Source organism: Amphibalanus amphitrite, unplaced genomic scaffold, assembly GCF_019059575.1.
Source record: "Amphibalanus amphitrite isolate SeventyFive unplaced genomic scaffold, NRLGWU_Aamphi_draft 000603F_arrow, whole genome shotgun sequence".
Classification (NCBI taxonomy): Eukaryota; Metazoa; Arthropoda; class Thecostraca; order Balanomorpha; family Balanidae; genus Amphibalanus; species Amphibalanus amphitrite.
This window is the reverse complement of record NW_024882097.1, coordinates 273253-292420: the sequence shown is the minus strand read 5'-3', so window position 1 is coordinate 292420 and position 19168 is coordinate 273253. Positions and strand designations below refer to the sequence as shown.

Sequence of the window (19168 nt, the reverse complement as noted above, 5' to 3'; positions counted from 1 at the left end):
ACGGCTGATTCTTATGGGAAATTGTTTGAATTCCACAGGTCCGGCAGTGTTGAGGTGAGGTGGGGGACGGTTCCCGTATCTGGCGGATCTCGCCGGGTTCACCCCAGTCACCCCCGGCGCAGGTGAATCCAGGGCATATTTTAAGGATTTTTCACTGCGTCCCAAAGGTGGCATAGGGCACACGCTTTGATCGGAAAGGGCACATTGCAAGCGAAATAGTATATAATGCAAGTGAGATAATCTACAGATACATTGTGTACTGTGCTGGGGGAGGGGCACTGCAAGCGGGATATTGGGAGCAGGCTGTGATTGCTTTTGGCCAGTCTCGAAATTCGCCCAGTCGTAGTGCGTTCTTTATTCGCATTCAAAGGGCGGACCGGCGATTTAATGACATTTACATTGTTGTTAGTCACTCGTTTTCCTGAACGGCGTTGGGCGTGTTTGACCTCCCTTGACGCACCAAATTGTACCTATGCTTAGAGAATAAAAATGAATATGCACATGATTAAAATGTGATACATACGTCTCTTCATGCGTTTTTCACCCTTATCAATCGATTCAAAATAGATATAAATATGTGAAAATGATCAATAACATGGCAGAAATGTAAAACTTTTATTGTAACTATTATTTTAAAAACTATTATTTTATTGTTTTATTGTATTTCTGCCATGTTATTGATCATTTTCACATATTTATATCTATTCATCATGGCAAAAAGCACCATCTCACATATTAAAAAATTCAAAATAGAGGTTGACTTGCCAATTTGCATTGAAGATACTATGTGTTTGAAATAATTAGACGACGTAAGGTCAAACAGTACCCACCTAAGTTGTGACAAGAAATCATCGGATTTTAAAGCTACATAAAAAATCCATCATAGATTAATGCTTTGGATGAACGGATGCTTTGGATGCTTCGGATTTCGCTTCCTTACTGCCTATCATGTAATATAACCCAAACTTTTCCCAATGGAAGTTCCTTTGTTTAATTATTATGCCCAGAAATGTGTCGATTTTGTGCCATTTCCGGGCGCTTTGGGGGGGGGGGAGCATGGCCCCGTGGCCCCCTCTGGCCCTCTATATCCTCCTATGGCCAGACGGCCATGACGGCCCTGATCTGACCGTATGCTGCCAGATCAGGGCCGAGGCTGCCGATCAGATATGGAGGCTGCCAGCGGTCATATACACGGAGACTGGGTGCACACGCCCAGGCCCGAGTGTGGCCTTGCGGACTCGCTCAGCTGGCTGATGGACAGCAACAGCGCCGAGTCATGGCAGCTAGTAAGGCTGCTTGTAACAATACATCCAAACTGATTCTCCTAGTCCGCCTGATGTAAAAAGCTGCCCGTGCTTTGCAAACGTGACTTTGTTGTGCCGTGCTGTGTTTGTATCTTCATGTGTCACGGTTATGTTATGAAGATATGTTCTCCTTGTTTTGTCCTCAAAGGATGTCAAATAAATATGATGATGATGATGATGCTTATAGCTAGGAGGGCGCAATCGATAGGAGAAAAGCAATCGATATATCTTGAACAGCTCTTTCGTCAATATTTCGTCAGAATTGAGTTCAGATCAACGGTTAAGGCTCCATAGCCAAAAACGGGTAAAATTACAATTTTTGTCAATATAGGTTTCATGAAAAGCTTTTGAACTAAAAAAAGGTGCAGAATTTTCGTTTGCACGATCGTTCTTCTCTCATTTTTACCTCGGAATGTCAAGGTCAGAACTTGACCTCACATTAAGGTCATTTCGTGACCAAGATAGATCATGTCGCATATCAGTCGATGCGTTTCGATGAGGTACCTCAAAACAATGATACAATCCACTGTGCATGCAAAAGCCCTGTAGGGCCGGATTTTGGGCCAGGCTCTGGGCCTGCGGGCTCCAACTTGACATCTCTAAACAGGACTTTAGGGAAGGGCAGGACACAGAGTCTGAGCCCTAAGGACAGGGCAGGCACAGGCCATGAAGCTAAGATAAGACGGATACTTGAGGGCTGGGTAGGATGCAGGGTCCGAGGGCAAGGCAAGGCGCGGGTCTGAGGCTATCATTACACAAGGCCGGAGAGTAGTGCAAGACACAGGACCTTAGAACACCTGATGATCAACACACCTGATGGCAGGGCAACACGCAGGATCTTAGAGGTGTGGATGCTTGGATTATTTTGCATCGTATACCCAGTCCAAGTCTCAAATGTAACAATTTGCGTGCAAAATTTAGCAAGCACATGTAGGATTATGTATTGGGCTATTGCAAACAAATTTACCACCCTTAGATTAGCTTATTCTGAAACCGGTTTTTCGATGTTACCTAGCTAGGTAGTTTGGTGCAAGAGGCCAGTACCTAGAAATAGCAAGAAATAGTACCTAAAGGTAGAGCAAGACATAAGACACAGGTATGGCACAAGGCCCGAAACACCGCCCACGTCTTGTCATACCTTCGGGCCCCGAAGGTATGACAAGACGTGGGCGGTGTTTCACGGACGCTGCTATTAAATTCCGCGAGCTGACGTCATACTTGTGGTAGTGTTTGAGCAATGGGCCTGTTGATGTCTCCATGGAAACCCAATTTGACACGTGTACTAGCAGCGTGCTGCTAGTGCTATCACCGGTGAAACAGGGCCAGGGTATGGGGCCTGTGGGCAGGGCAAGGCTCAGGGCATGAAGGCAGAACAAAGCACGGGCTCTGAGGACAGGTAAGGGCACGGGGCATGAGGACGGGAAACGGCACGGGACCTGAGGGCGGGAGACACCACAGGGCCTGATGACAGGGCAGGGCACAGCGCCTGAGAGCGGGCATGGGACACGAGATCTTAGGGCAATGCAGAATACAGGGCTTGAGGGCAGAGTAGGACACAGTGTCTGATGGCATGGGACGGCACAAGGCCTGACGACAGGGCAGAGCACAGCAACTTAGGGCGAGGCAGGGCACGGGCCTGAGGGCGATACCACGCATAAGGCTTAATGACAGAATAGGGCACAGGGTCTAAGGGCAGGGCAATGCACATGAGGCCTGGAAGCAGAACATGACAGGACAGGGCCTGAGGCAGGGCAAGGCATTAGGCTCGAGGATGGGCGCGGGGCCGGGGCATGAGGACATGGTAAGGCACAAGGCCTGATGGCAGGGCAGGGCACAGTACCTGAAGACAAGGCAGCGGCACGGGGTCTGATGGCAGGACGTGTCACAAGGCTTGAGGGCAGAGAAGGGCAGGGGCCCCAAACTAGGGTAGGGCAGGGCACGGGGCCAAAAGACGGGAAGGCAGCGCATCAAATTTCCAGGCAGAATATATAAAGTATCGTGTTTGAGGGCAGGGCAGAGCGGGGCACAGGGCCTGAATGCAGAGCAGGGCACAGGGCCTGAAGAAACGGCAGGGCAAGGTACAAGACCTAAGGACAGGGCACTGGGCAGGGCACATATCCTAGGGGTATAGTACATAGGGAAGAACATAATAAGGTGTATGACCAAGGGTAGGGCAGGGCACAAGGACTGGAGAGGGCATGTATGTGCTTAGGTACATAGTAAATCAGGGCACAAAGCAATCGGAAAGCCTACATCTTTTACACAGTATAAGACCGAGGCATGTTACTTATTTTTGCTCGCACTTTTCGGCTGAAACCGTGGCATTTCAGTGTGGGACGCAGTGGTCCAAATTTTGCGAGGGCTACGTCCCAAAGGCAGGGGGCTGCGTCCCAAAATGGGACGCAGTCAGTATGTTAAAATATGCCCTGGGTGAATCGTTCCGCTCTATAAGGACAGAAGCCGATCAGTTGCGGCGATGTTGGCGCGGTTGCGGGGGCGAGGCGGCGGTGAGTGGCGCCCCTGGAACGTCCGGTGTGTGGCTGCGGTATACCGGGGGGCTGCACCTGGGCCGTCCGCAACTCTGGTAACCTCGACAGTCGGAGCTACTCGTGCTTTGAATCAGATCAGGCTGGTGCTGGGGGCGGGGGACACCCAGTGACGGGTTTTATGAATATCGGCGATGGAAATCGACGGGGGATATATTGAGCAGAGTGAGTTCCCGGAACCGTCAACAGCTGACGACTAATCGAGTAGCTGGTTATGTTGTTTGGTTCGGCTGTATTGTAGGCTTTGTTGACATTTGCTAACAACGCTGTCAGCATTTGAGAATGAATTTCCTGGTAGGTATATCGTCGAATTGAAACAAACCGATTTGTCGCTGAAGTCCTTTTGTGGGCTGGTTGTGAATGAACATGTTAATACTGGCGATCATATATAGGTCGCTGTACAGATTAATAACCTGTCAGGTTGTGATTGGTACCAAACGTCATACCATGTTCATTCATAATTCATCGAGAATCCGAAGGCCAGCGGTCTGGCTCGTAGCCTCGCCACCATTCATGAGTCTGCAGGTTTTCCTCCGGCTGCGTGGACCGCTTTCGTGCAACAATGCACTGTGCCGACCGGAAAACGTCCGCTCATGGAAGGAAATCCATCCAGAGTGCTGTGACGGCGCGCGCGGCTCCAAAACTATCCCAAGGTATGCGGCTGTCGCCGCCGGCTTCCGTCCGGTTCCCACGTGGGCGGAGCTCGCCGAGGGGAGGACCAGGCCAGGCGCCCGTCCTTCGTCTCGGCACGACCCGGCTATTTTAGCTGCACGCCGGCTGGCGATGGCTGCTCGGCCGTCTCCGTGATCCGCGCCTCCTCTCTGTCTCTCCAGAGAGAGCGCACGGCGCGGCACTCCAGTTTTGGAGGCGTCCTCCGGTGGGGTACGTGCCAAAATAACACGCGATGCGGCGCCGCGGTAAGAGGGCCCTCCCCGACGTGCCGCCGCCTCGCCCCACCCCGGGCACGCTGGGCGGCTGGGCGCCAAGCTCTCCCGGAAAGGAGCCGAAAGCGGCTCTATTTTGGGCCGTGTAACCGAATGCGACTGGCGCCTGTCACATGTGAGGTGACGGAAGGCACATCCTGATGGAACTCGAGCTGACAGGATGTGCGTGAATGCCTCGGCTTGTGACTACATTACCTGGCTCCCCTGGCCGAGGTATTGCAGCGCAGCTGACACTGGCCCGAGGTGGTGTGAGGGGCTCCCTCCGACCCGACCCCGGCCTGTACTCACTGCAGGTGCTCCGCGTGCTGTCGCCCCCCCCCCCCCCCCCAGCTGACGGGTTAGGCCGTGGGAACTGTTCGCTGTGCGAATTCCAGCGGCGGACGGGTATGGAATGGATGGCATCTGCACGTGCGGCGCGCAAGGCTGAGACCACTTCGGTGCGACGGCCACAAACAGGTTCTGCATGCTCAACACTGGAGCTGGAGCTGCCGTCCGTGCGCATCAGGTCGGTGCGTTTTGTAACGGCGATCTGTCAGTGATGGAGCTTATATTTGAAACGGGAATACAAACGGTCCCGCCGTCAGCTGTCCCGCGTTGTAAACCATGACTTAGTGATGGTACGATGCTCACTCCCGCACCACCGTATGTAAGTGCAAAAAGCTGGAATGATTCATTCTCAGTGTTTCCTCTTTCGTAATACCTGTTCTTTGTAATCGCTAGCTATCATATCTTCATCTTGATCTCCGCCAAGAACAACAAAATGATGAGCGATCTTTCTGGGATCGGTTTACAAGGTAGGCGTACGTAAGAACATAAGTAGAACGCCTATCGCTATCATTTTCTGTGAATGTATCTTTACTCATCTGGGTGTGTTTCCCGTACTTGTACACAGTTAGAGGCACACCTTGGTCTTTGAAGTTCACTTATATCTGGCTACAAATTAAATAAAAGGGCTACATGACCTTCAAATGTATCACTATATCTTTCTTTGTGATAGCTTACTTTTTGCATGTGCTATCGTTTGCCTTACTTGCCACAAGCACCAGCAACCTGCTGCGATGTTTCGCCTCACTTCTGATATCCCTACCTCCTACCAAAGTGACCCTCCTTCCACCCTTTCGCCTCTCCAGCGTAGTGTGAGTGTGCGCGCCTGGTGCGGTCGGAGCGCCGTGGCATGCAGCTTTTCTTTTCTCACCTTCCCCTGCCGCGGCCGGGCGTCGACCCTCGGTACGTCCTCGCCACCTGCTTGGTCTGGTGCGGGATCATGACGCTGTACAGCGTCCCGTCGCCGATGTGGTAGTTCTTCTGCGAGTAGCCCTTCATCGAAGAGCTGAAATCACAAAAGGGGGCGAAGAGCGCGTCAGCTACACATGCACCTTGGCTAATGGTAGGAATGGTGATGCAGTCAGGGGTAAAGTGAGGCATGAACAAACTATTGATACGTGTACACTCATAAAATGAATGTGATGCGTAAATACCATATCAGACTGCAATGTATCATTTTCTATCTCCATGCCCGTGACAAATTGGCGGGACGGTGACGCCACCGTCTCTTGTGAATCGTAAGTTTCCGGCGGCATAGCATTCGGATGACGCGCTGGCTTTGAATGGCCGCTAAATGGTGGTAATTTGTCGGCATATTGCACCAGTCAGTAAACGTCATTTTTTCAGTTTCATGCTGATGTGGTGCCGGTTACCAGTTGGAGAAAAAGTTGCATGCCTGATTATCAGATATTTCCCGTAGAATCCCCCGCATTGCCAGCCGGTCGCTGTTTGGGTTTTGGGCCACAGGTGATGGTTGTCTCTGCATGCCGCGGACAGGGCTCGTTGGGAGCGCCGGGCCACCCCCTGGCGGTCCGTGCCTCGGCCACCGGTGCCCTTTGCATGACTGGCTGACGACGCCCGGTACTCTACAGTCGTCGGTGAGATCATACCGGGCCAATCAAACACGGATCGATTCGCTGGGGGAAGGTGCGACCGGCGCGGCGCGCCCCTAAGTGGGCCATCGACATACCACAGGCCGGCCACGCGGTCCGACCGCCGCGCCAGCATGTTCGCCAGACATTTATCACGCGGCTTAACTCGAATTGAGCCGATTCGGCAATGGTGCGCGCCGTATAAGGTCAAACGCGGACATGGCTATGGCGCGGCCGGCGTAAAAATGGCCAACGGGCTGCTCCGCGCTCGGCTGCAGTGTGCCGCAAAAGGGCCGACTCAGATGGCTGGATGTGGGGTTGGACCGGCGGTCTCACGGCGCTGAGCGATGGTGCTGAGGGGTGCACCATTACTCTGCAGTGTCCATGGTAGCGGTCATAAGTCTCCTGGTGTCCGGGAAGCGAACAAAGTCTCCACGCTGGATAGGCATGCGAGATTACGCGTGCGATAATGCATTGGCGCATGATCAGTCAGAAGTAGCAGGACAACGTTTGGACTTAGGACAGATTATCTATCTACCTGCTAGTCCTGGACAGGCATGCAAGACCGGCTAGGTATGCTGGGTGAGGCGTATGATAATGCCCTGCTGCCATGAGCCTGAAAGGATGTCGGTCGTTCAATCAACGAGTAATAAGCAGGCAGTAAACATTTCAAATAGAATAGTGGAACCAACCTGACATCTACACTTTTCTCGCTTTTTGCTCGTCATGCTCTGCCCAGCCCTCAGCATGTCACCATAAATCAAATCTCCAGACATATTTCAGATCCGCCTTTCGCCTGAATCCGCCCCTGTTCAGCAGAACTGTCCGCCGGCCGTGCAGACCGCACGCCGTCGCCGGGCCGGCGGTCCATGGCGTCGCGGCACCGTGGGAGGCGCCGGTGCCAGCTGCGGACCGGACGGCACCGGTGGCAGTACACGAGAAATGCCGCCTCTGCGATCGGTAAATGTCATGGAGATCGATGCGTAGGTATGCTGAGAGTGGCCAGCGGCTCGGTTCGCTGCGGACCTCGGTAGTTATGGTGTCGAAACAGCGGGGAGCCGGTGGCGTTATAGATGACTCCATCCTGGGATCATCTGCGTGGCTGTGTTTGCCTTACGGTGACTCTGTTTGGCTGTCGGCGAGTCGCCATCGCTGACTCACGTCGAGCCCGTCCAGCCGCGTCTGCTAACAGCCACTTCAGGACACTTTTCAAACGAGCTAACGACTTGTACACATTTTTACTTGAACGTTTTAAGTCTTTGGACGTCCACAAAAGACTTACGGCTGACGTCAAATCCGTTTGACAAATAAGGAGGTCGATGAATTTAAATGACCTCCAGGTCACGAGCTGTGACCAAACTAGCCCGCACAGTCTACTCGAATGGACTGCCGGGCGGGCGCTGCGGCTCCAAACTGGCCGACGGCGCGCACTGTTGGACAGACAGGGAACGACCGCGCGCACTGTTGGACAGACTGGGAACGACCGCGCGCGCTGTTGGACAGGCAGGGAACGACAGGCAGCGGGGCTGCCGTACCCCCGGCCATACCCACCCATCCTACTCTGCTGCCACCTGTCATGTCCTGTCCTGTCCCGTCCTGTTCTGTGTCCCGTCCTGTCCTGTCCTGTCCTGTCCTGTCCTGTCCTGTCCTGTCCTGTCCTGTCCTGTCCTGTCTGCCGGCCATCTCATGACGAGCGTCATGCAACCGGACATGGTGAGCAGACGAGCCCGCCGGGCGCAGACTCAAAGCCGATTAGCGACCCTCAAAACCGGGCCGTCAGTCAACGCGACAAGATGACGCGCTCCCTATATGGTGTTGGCTGTCTGTGTATAGTTGCTGACACATGGAGAACAGTGGGCAGTCGCTGCGGCCCCTGCCAGCGCCGTGGCACCTGGTTTAATGGACGAACGGCGCTGTCATCGAGGTGGCCATTCACGGGACCACCATCCGGTCACGATAAACTGCGCGAAAGAGGCCAGTAGCGACGGTGGCGACAAATGATGTGGTGGTTTACGATCGGCGCTTGGCGCAAAGAGACCACATCGTGATGCCAAGCTGATTTGATGTGAGCGACTGATGAAAAATTGTCATTTAATTGGATTAGCATGCTAGATGTTCCCCGATTGCATAGATGACATGCTTTTGGCTTATGCTGTTTATGTTGTGCTTACAGTTGGATAGCAATTAACGAAAACGTTCCTCCGCTTTCCAAATATATTTATTCAATGCTAGGCATGCGTAAACTAATAAAAGTTGGTTCCTTCCATGGAAAATCGCACATTGGCACCCGAGCGAATGATGACGCAACATCCAATCACAATCCCACTATCGCACCTTCAGTTTCCCACGACGTCAACCGCCAGTCGCCTGTCACTCCATTACCTAGTGACACATATCCGGCCTCTGTGCCACAGCGCCGGACCGCTCACCCACCGCCGTACCGCCGCGCCGGTCCATCCGACATGCTCCCATGACTGAACGTCGGCCGGCGCGGCGCATACGAATCGTCCCTCGGATCCCCACACAGCTGGGACCAACACGCACCGTGCGACCGGTGCCGGAGCATCCATTGTCTATGCTAATTTATTGAAAGTGGGCGCGGCGCGGCCCGGAGAGGCGGCAGATTGGGACATCGCGCGCGGTCGGCGGAGACAGACACGGACGGTGATACACGGGGATACGGAGCGTTCGTGACATGGGAGGAGCCGCAGAATGGAGATGAGGTCCGTGATGGGAGCGGAGGCTGGGGGCAGAGTTACTCGGCACCGGGCTGCCTCTAAATATGAAACATACATAAAGCAATGTGAGTTTCACTCTGTCTGCTAGTGTGCTGACATTTGTGATTGTTGGTGGTTTTCAATAAACATAGCATGCAAAAGTTATCATCAGCCTATGGCTAGCTCGTGTGCACGTGCACGATCACCCTGGCAGCACGCTGAGATAATCATTGTTGGACCCACACCTGCAGTGCCAGTGTAATAAATAGCCACTAACGTTAGGCAGTGTCCGATGTCCATATTTCAACGATAATGTCTCCCTGGCTGCACGTCAACCGCAGCAATGAATCGAACGAAAACAATCTACAGAAAAATCCATAGCATCTCCCAACACCATTTAAGACCAGATTATAGCCATATTGCATGAAAAATCTTCAACTACCTCGATCATTGTAGGATTTTCGACGATGCCGCTGCATAAACAGTCACCGATACAAGCGCTTAATCCGTCTTCAGTTGCAAACATGGTATGAATTTATCTAATAACAAAATTGCGGCGTTTTTATCGCCTGCATTGCCGGTCGCCGGCCGCCTCTGAGCGCGGCGCGGCCGGGCCGGTTTCCGAATGGCTGGGGGCCCGGTCAAGCGACACGGATTGCGTGCCGCGCCGCCGGCTTTGGCGGCTGTTGGCCGTATTGGAACGGCTAACGGCCGGTCCATCTCTGTGTCGGTCGGCGACATTTGGGGAGGTGCCGCCGCCGATAGACCATAAGCGCCGGCCCACAGACGTCATCGGCGGCATTCCGATGGGCGGCGCGCCTCCCCGCGGCAGCTGGGACCGTGTACGAGTCCCCGTGGTAGCTGGGGGAGTGTAGCGAGCTGGGGCGGCGGGCCTCGGAGGCACCTGGGGAGTGTTGGAGCCTCGTCAGCAGCTGGGGGAGTGCGGTAGGTCCCTGTGGTGGCTGGGGCGGTGTATGAGGTGAGGTGAGGTGAGGTGAGCTATGGACGACAGCGGGGGTGGTGAATGAAGGAGCTTCTGAGGGCAGCTGGGGCGGTGTAGTGAGCTAGAGGCGGGAGAGAGAGAGAGAGAGAGAGAGAGAGAGAGAGAGAGAGAGAGAGAGAGAGGCGCTCTAATTTGCCACAGATGTCGGCCTCCTGCCATGGCGGGCCGATCTCCTGCCGAATCTCCCCCACTGATTTCTTTCCTAATCTGCGCCAGACGGCGGGCAGCGATCGGCAGACTTTCCGCGGCCGCCAGCTGTACGGCAGAGCGGCGCTATCGGCGGCGGATCGCCGGCAGAACGAGGCCTAAGAGCCGCGACTGGCAGCGCCGCTGATACCATCTGCCAGCAGGTGCTGAAAGCTCAGCTCAGCTCAGCACGGCACGGGCGGGTTCGGGAGCCTCTGCACCACCGGCTCCGGACGAACAGACCGTGCGCGCGTGCATAACGGGGCAATGAACTCGAGTACAAAGAATGGTAGCTGAACAGTGAGCACATATGGATGTTTGGCAAGCCATAGGTCAACATTAGTAACGTGCGTCTACCGAGTCGGATTTGACAAAGAACCGACCGGTGTGTGGTCGTTATTCACGCTTCGCCTGGTTGGTGCAAGTCACGTTTCAATTCCGGCGTTTAACACTCTATATCGACGGATAACTATCATCGCACGGTTCTCAATCAGCATCAACTCGTGTTCGTTTTCTAATGACCACCACTAACCGGCAATTATTGTCTACCACCCGTGCCTCTCGGCTGACCCCTGCGGTGTGACCTGTTTGACCTCTCCTCTCCCCCCGGTGACCCGACATACCATACGGGGGCGAGCCGCGCTAACCAGTCACTGCAGCCTCGGGAGGGCGGCGGACGGCGTCGCCTCTATCTGGCCCATCCAAATGCCGTCAGGATTAGGTGGAGTTCTCGACAGGGCACTCCTATGCCACTTATGGCAGTCGGCGCCCAAAAATCGGTCCGCCATACCGGTCGGTCGCCGGCGAGGGCCACGGCATACCGCCCGGTGCACCTGGCGTGCTCTGGGCGTGCTCACGGCCCACTGATTCTGACGTGCTATATGAACTAATGCTTTGGACGTGCTCATGATCACATGGCCTGGGCGTGCTCTACGTCCCACAGTTTAGCTGGCGTAGTTCTCCGCAGGTCGCTCCGACGTGCGCCGCTTCCCACTGAGAACAATGCCGATCCCGGCTGGGGCAAGGTCATTTGCCAAAATCACAAGCCATTGAAACCCTGAGTAATCGTGGTCATTTATGCCTCTTTATGCACTGCCATATCACCCTTCTTTTCCTTCTTTTCCCTTTACCCCCGATTATATCTACTTTCTTTGGCCTGCCCTCGGGAGATGAGCAAACTGCAAGACTTCGATTCCGTTTTTACACTCAGGTCGTATCGCAATACCTCCAATCTCCCTTCTCTCAAACCCCACCTGTTCCTCTCACTTTCCATCTCCTGGCGCGCGTCGCCTGTCTCTCCAGTGCTCCACCCACCTGTCTCCTCCCTCCCTGCCCCCTGTCACCCTATCGTTCCAACCGTTCCGGCCGACCCATCTCTCTACCGACGGCGCGCCATGCATCCCCATCCGGTCACGCTGCAAGGTACACCGCCTCCTACCCGGACAGACAGGTCCGCACTCATGAACGCCGTGTCACGTGTGACCGACGAGTTACGTCAGGTTCTCGGCGGCGACGCGGACGGATTAGATGGAGAGACGGCTCGGCACGGCCGGGCGGACTCCCCTGATCTCCTCTCGGCCCGGCGCGGCGGAGGCTCAGCGCATGTTCATGGGGAGATGTGTAGCGCACGAGCCGGGAGAGGCTGGGCGCGAGTGGCTGGCGTGGGCCGCGGTAGATCTTAGAAGGGAGCCGGTAAGGGGCAAAAATGGATTAGGGACTATGGAAATTGTGATGCAGAGTGTCAATAGGGACATATTTTTGCATTTACCAGGGGCATATTTTTGCATTTACCACCTCAGGTTTCACCTTACCTCGGCAAAATCACCTGCCGGTGCACAGCCTCTGCCTTGCCTAACCCGCTCGAATCACGGCAGGCCAGCCCGTCCCACGTCTGATTCTCGATCGGAGCGGACTGAGTTGGCCGGCGGGGCACTGATGTCACCACTGGAAAATGGCCCGGGCGTCTGGACTGATCGCTGAGGTCACTACCACAGCAGGGGGCGCGGCGGCACGGGCGGACCGCAGTCCGCACGACCTCGCGGTGGGCGGTCCGCCTGATATTTGTTATTAGTCCGAGTGATCTCAGGTTAATCTCCCTAAGCTGGATCTGCAAGGTTACATGGCTGGGCGAGGTTGCAGGTAGAAAACCTGTTTGTAATGACTTCATTGATTAATGGCTGATGAAAATGGATGGTGACATCATTGATGAGGCTTGAGATGCATTTGGTACAGGTTTGACGTAATGCATGCGATAAGCTTGCTCTCCATGAGTGGATGTTTACATATATGGTAGATCTGCGAAAATCCAGTCGCCTTAGAAAGCACCTGGCCCCAGGGGGATTAGCGTGCGGCCGACTGGTGCGAGATTAGAGCAGCGTCGTAGCTCCGCCGCACGCGAGACTGGATCATCTGCCCTGGAAAAATGCGAATTAAATTAGTGTCTTTGTGTCTGGTAAGCTTGTTATATTTGCAGCTTAATGAAAACACTGAGGAGGGTGGATTTACATCGTCGCCTCTAAGAAATGCAGACGACTGGGGGCTGAATGAGCTTAGCCGCTTTCACACCACGACCTCTGTTCTGGAGCACGGAACTCTGATCTGAAGCACGGCCGCGTCTTTATGGCCACTACGTCTCCCGTAGTGCTCCAGAAGGACTTGCTGCGAAAGGATGCTCTCAAGCTGTGTTTCCAGAGCTGTGCTCTGTGTCTTCGCTCTTTTAACTGCGCTCATTACTGCGCTGCGGGCTACATGGTTCGGTGTCCTCTGTTTTCCTCTGAAGCTGTGCTCTGGGCTCTGGGCTCTGGCCGTGTGCCCCTGGCCGGTGCCGGTCGGGAGCAGCGGGTCAGGTGCGCGCCCGGCCTCTCCCCGTACGGCTATCGGTCCGGACGGAATGTGGCACCTGCCGCCGAGCGCTGCTGTGACCGGGTCGAGACAAATTCCCGGACACCCAGTCGAACCGGGCTATCGGAGCCGGACATCGCGACACGCCTCACCAGCTGCCCGGGACATCAGTGGCGCCGGCAGCTGCACGACCCGCCGCCCTCCCCCCGAGGTCACCCGATACCGCTCACGGAGGGAGAGGGTAAAAACGGCCAACAGACTGCACTGGGGAGATGACAGGGAGATGGGTGTTTGGACAGGGGAGAGATGCTGAAACTAGGGTGAAGATGAAGGGGTTGAGTTACACTAAAAATGTGGTTAATGCTACGGCGCATTTCAGAAGAAAACATGCCATTCCAGCACTGAATGCGTGAAGCTCCCCTGCAAAGTTTGAAACGTTCGTAATTCGTATGCAACCTCCTTGGGATAATTTGGAAGCTCCGAAAGATTCAGTGTTTTCGGGCATGTTTGTTGTATGATGAAGAAAAGTTAGAAATTCAAGAATCAGGTCGACCCTACGATGGGTCCGTCGAATCCCTTCCCGGCTGCCACTCGTCCTCCGCAGCAGTGGCTCGGACGGGGAGCGGGTAAATATGGCGGTGTAATTTGGTCGCGCGGCGGGGGCCGCCGCCCGCCGGGCCATCAGACGCTGTTTGGTTAGCTGCTCACTCACACTGGGCCGCAGCCACCCGGGGAGTCGCTGCAATAGTCGGAGTCAGCACTCGAGTCATGCAGGCGCCCAGGGGAGCCTGCAGTGCGGAATGTGGAGAAGCGCTCACGGGATGATTGGACATGACAGGACGGGATATTTGTGGGCGAGATCAAACGCCGGGCCAGGCGCTTTGAATGGCTTATTTCCAGAAGCTTTCAGCGAATTGTTTGCCGACATCATGCTCTTCACAGCCAGCTTAAATTATTTCCATTTGTCCGGTGACGTGTGATGAATTCAATTACTATCAGCCCCACGACCTTGTGCTCCGAAAGCGTTCATTACGACATAACACGAGTGGACGCCAATGGTACCTAAGATATGCAATATGCATTAGTCGCACTGCACATATCATTGCAGCCATTACCGTTCGCTCAACATCTGCTGCCCCGTTCGCTCCATCTGTCGCCCAGTTAAGTCACTGTTCCTGTGTGCCGGCTCGCCAACTGGCGTCACGTACCATTCGCAGCGGGCGGCCGGCGCGGAGACGTGACGTTACACGGAGCTCGGGTACTCGCTAACAATGCGCCGGGCGGGCGTGCCGCCACCGGCCATCCATCGCCGGCCAGCAATTAATGTACCCCCGCTGGGCGCCCCGCGGTGGCGCCGAGTTGCGCCCTGCGCGCGCGCCGTAAAAGGCTAACGCCGCCCGCGCCCCCGCTATCGGAGCGGCTATCACAACAAGGCGATGAGCGCGCCGGACCGTCTCGGCCTCGGCGGCTGAGGGCTGCGAGCCGCGCCGCACGCTGCAGAGCCGCGAGTGCAGTGGATTAACCCGAGCAGAGCCGTGCTGCCGGGTCACAGCCTGACCTCGTGTCGTGACCTGAGGTCGACAGGGGCTGGAGCCCAGCTCCAGATTCACTGTCCGAGTTCCGACATAGATCTACTGCGGAGAAACGGCCAGCTGAGGCTCGACAGCTCAGCCTCACCCGCGAGGGCGGGCCGTGTCCGTCCGACCGTCACCGCCCACCAGCGCCAGTAAACGCAGGGCGTGCACCGGCCGATGCCAAATAGATTTATTGTAAACAGGCGGCCCGTGGCCCTGACGTGCCCAATATGGTCATATCAAGCGCCGGACGCGCCGGCAGTGGCGAAGATGGCTGTATGGTGGTGTCGGCGTGCCTGCTGCAGGGCGTACCCTCTCTAACGCAAGGACGACATAGCAACGGAGGGGGGGGGGGGGTAACATCGCTTTGTTGTGATAGGGTGAGTACGGTGGCTGGAGCTGCCGGGATCCGATCAGGTGTTGACATATGTGCGGTGTTAACAGTATCTCCTGTTGTTTGTGGACGACAGGGAGAGTTTGGGAAGAAAGAGAGAGAGAGAGAGAGAGAGAGAGAGAGAGAGAGAGAGAGGGTGGGAGACGGGAAAACCACAGGTGTGGTTCCAACCCACAGGCGAGCGTCCAGTGAGCCAAGCCGAGGCGGTATCGCGTCGGTGGACCTGATAAGTCGGCGACGGTCTATCAAACCATCGTGATTGGTTCATATCAGTCCATCAAATAGCTAACTAAGTGGGGGCTGATTTATTCATAGCGAGCTTTGTATATTACCATTGGCATTCGGAATCAAGACATAAAGAGTCGATAAAATGTCAAGCCCAGAGGCAGGTTGAGTAAGATACGACCGATTCCGCAATCCAAGAAGGCTATCTCAATTGTCCTAGTCAAAGCACGAACAGCGAGACAAGCGCCTTGTTTAACCATGTCCGGTAACTGATGCAGCTGAGAGGTAGCCAACAATGGTATTCGCATTGTCAGCCTTGCTGACCCCAGCAAGGCAGGCTAGCTCTGTATGGTGGGAGTTATGGTTGGCCCTTCCATGCGCGCCATCAGGCGCAGCTCCTTGTTGGGCAGTCGGCCAGGCAACTACATTCAAAGTTTGTCTTTTCCGCGTAATCGTTCATCACAAACGTCTCGGCCGTGCCAAGCTGTTTCTCTGATCGTGATCCGTGCGATAACTGGACGGTCGTGCAGCGCGAGTTTTCCCCCTCCCTCGGCGGCTGACAGCCAATCTCTCTGCATCGGTACAACCTTGTGCCTGCCGCAGCTGTGCAGACCACGAAACACACCAGCCCGGGAAAACACCGGTGCTGTTCGAACCGATCCGGCGTGAGCTGAGGTCGGCGACTGTGGCGTCAGCCCGACTCGTGACTCGTGGATCAGAGCCCACGTCACACCTGATGTCACATCAGCTTGTCGCATCTCGCGGCTGTAAGTCCTGGAGAAGTGCCGCCGCAGCAGCAGCAGGGACAGTGAAGGTAGCGGGGGCAGCGATCTTGATTGGCCCACGGTGCTGCGTCCGGACAGGCCGGGCTGTCGGCCCTGTCACAGCGGCCGACGTACGAGGGAAACTCTTTTGTCTACACTAATGGCGAACACGGACATCTCTGCGCTCGATCCGCAAACGGAATGGCATTATGCTAAATCCATCCGCCCGCTTACAAATGGTAGTGTCGTCTGACAGATGCGACAAGCTGCATACTCTCTGCAGCATTCATTGCGAGCCATCTATCCATCGTCAGAGTCCTCAAACCGTCAAACCGTGCCAAATTCAGCACCGCTGCCGGGACGAACGCCGCCACACACGGACATCCATTGGCGAGAGATCAGCAGCCCTCAATGGTGGCGCTCCTCCCCTCGAAATCAGGCCGGCAGCTGCTAATACACCCTCGTCCGGTGGTCCCCCAACAACCCTCGAAGGCCCGCAGCCAAACCGCCGCGGCGCGGACCGGACTTTGCCAAAACGGCGTGCAGATTGGCGTCCCGACATGGAATACATCAGTGGCGACGCCTTGGAGACCGCCCCGGCGGCTGTCGGGCCGGCCGGCCCACCCGTCCGTGTCACCGAGGTCACCGCGAGGTGCACCACTCGTGGATACCGTGATTAGGAGGCAAACGATCGAGGACATCCGGCAGAGATGCATGAAATAGATGCCAGTGAATGAGATCGCACATTGCTTTCGATGAATACTTCTTGTTTCTTGCTTATCGGGTAGTTTCTTGAAGTAAGGCTCTCATGTTGCCGTTCGGGCCGCCGGTTTTCCCGCGCCACTGCTGCGGCTGCGAGGGGTCAGCCAGGCCGCCTCGGGGCGCGGACGCCGGCGTTACTTTGCGCCCAGGTGTCTCCGAGCGGACCGCGGAGTTCCCAGGTGGCTCCGAGGTGGCTGCACCGCCGCCAGCATCCCCTCTGCATACCAATGTGACTCAGCAGTATGCTAAAGACCCGCTTCATTGAAGCCGGGCCAGCAGTGTATTGCGGCCGGATCGGGCCGGCTGTGTTCGTCTGTATGGCCATTCAGCAGGCTGTGGTGTGAACAGGATCCTATAGATAACTGCGCGGTGTATACCCGCCCCTGACGGCCTCAGATGGCCGTCATGATGTGCCGACCGCAACCCCCAGCCATTATTGAGATGTATACCATCTTCAGTTCATCATGTTGACGTTGCATGCCGCCGCTTTACGTGCAGCAATGCGCCGCTGAAATATAATGCACATTTATATGGCGTTCCACGGCACATTAAACCATCGTCATCGAATTGAAAATCAAAAGCTGACCGCTCATTGCCAGGTGGATAACATGAACAGAGCCTTTTTGTAGGGCAGTTACATGTGTCCTAACAGGTGCGGTTCTCTTTTTAGCAGCCCACACATTCCGGTATGATGCAAGCTTTTTGGAACCACTTTGGCTACGAGCGATAATGCCTAAATGTAGCTGTCGAAACAATTTACATACACCGCATTTGACTTAGAGAGGAACAGGTGCGGCGTTACACTGGCTGAAAAGACACGCCATCGCCAACAATTCATGAAGATCTAAGCACGATTGTTGTTGAATCAAGCCATTTCAGCATGCAAAAACAACATTAAGATTGTGCATGGCCATGTACGGCGAAACCACTAGCCGTGAAGGAGTCGTATCACTAGCATTGAGGTTGCTAACTGGCCGAGCTTTGACGACGTTCACAAGCAGGTTTGCTTTTTGAAAGCGGATGCACTGCTAACGATGGGTGACGTGATATGACCGCAAACCGTCAATGAACTGAGCAGCAAAACAATTCGGCATGTCCGGTGGACAGAAGGCTAAGTGTATTGCGCCGCGCTGCTATTGTCCAAGGAGTTAGCTCACCGTTCGATTTTTCCGTCTTCAGTGCGGATGTAGTGTACAGTCTCGTTTCGCCGTTTTCCTCATGAGCTCACGGCGGGTCCGGGGACAGGGGACTGTGACTTCAGGACGGGTGTCGAACCCCACCCACCTGTTCCTGACAGTCACCCGATCCCCTCCAGCCCCGCTGCCGTCCAGACTCGGCACACGAGAGGCGCCGCCAGTGACACCCGTGCATTGTGAATGGCGAATAGCCTTCGTGGGTGGGATGAGGCTAGAAATAACATCCGATCTGCCTAGTCATAACAGACAGCCATCGTGTCAGCGGCATGGCCAGAATTTTGATGGCACGACTAACGAACGCCCACTGACAAGTGAATAGCAAGTTGATACACCGTATGACGGGGGTATTTGCTGAAAACATCATAAATCTTTGGGCGCGTGAGCGTCAGCTGCCGGTAAATCGGTCGGGTGTGTGTGTGAAGATCCGCGTGGGCCGGCACAACGCAGCGAGGACCGGGGCTCGGTCGCCCCCGCACCCAGCGCTATGTCCGGTCCGCTAAACTCGGCCCGACTACTGCGGAGTGGCCGAGCCCGGAGCGGGCGTGAGTCAGAGTCACGAGAGGTGACTCGAGGGCCGAGATCATGAGTGGAGCCGATCGGAGCGATGTGTTCATCGAGACTGATCGACCCGCGCCGCCAGAACCAATGCACAAATGGAGTGGAAACTTCGGTTAAAGCAAATGTCTGGGTCCGGGCTGCTTCAGTCTTCAGACATTCACACCTTTGCTTCACTGAACGGGTAATCTAAGACGTGCCTTCAAATAAACTTAAGACGTTTCCATGATTGCAACAACCA

General features: G+C 55.2%; 1 protein-coding gene across 1 annotated transcript in view; it reads right to left on the bottom strand.

Annotated features, from left to right (window-relative positions):
* The window catches only part of LOC122394643, a 54008-nt gene that overhangs the window by 12182 nt on the left and 22658 nt on the right, over positions 1-19168 (bottom strand). The window contains exon 3 of the mRNA XM_043391651.1: positions 5990-6124. Coding sequence (XP_043247586.1) covers positions 5990-6124 — 135 coding nt within the window. The remainder of the gene's footprint in view (positions 1-5989; positions 6125-19168) is intronic.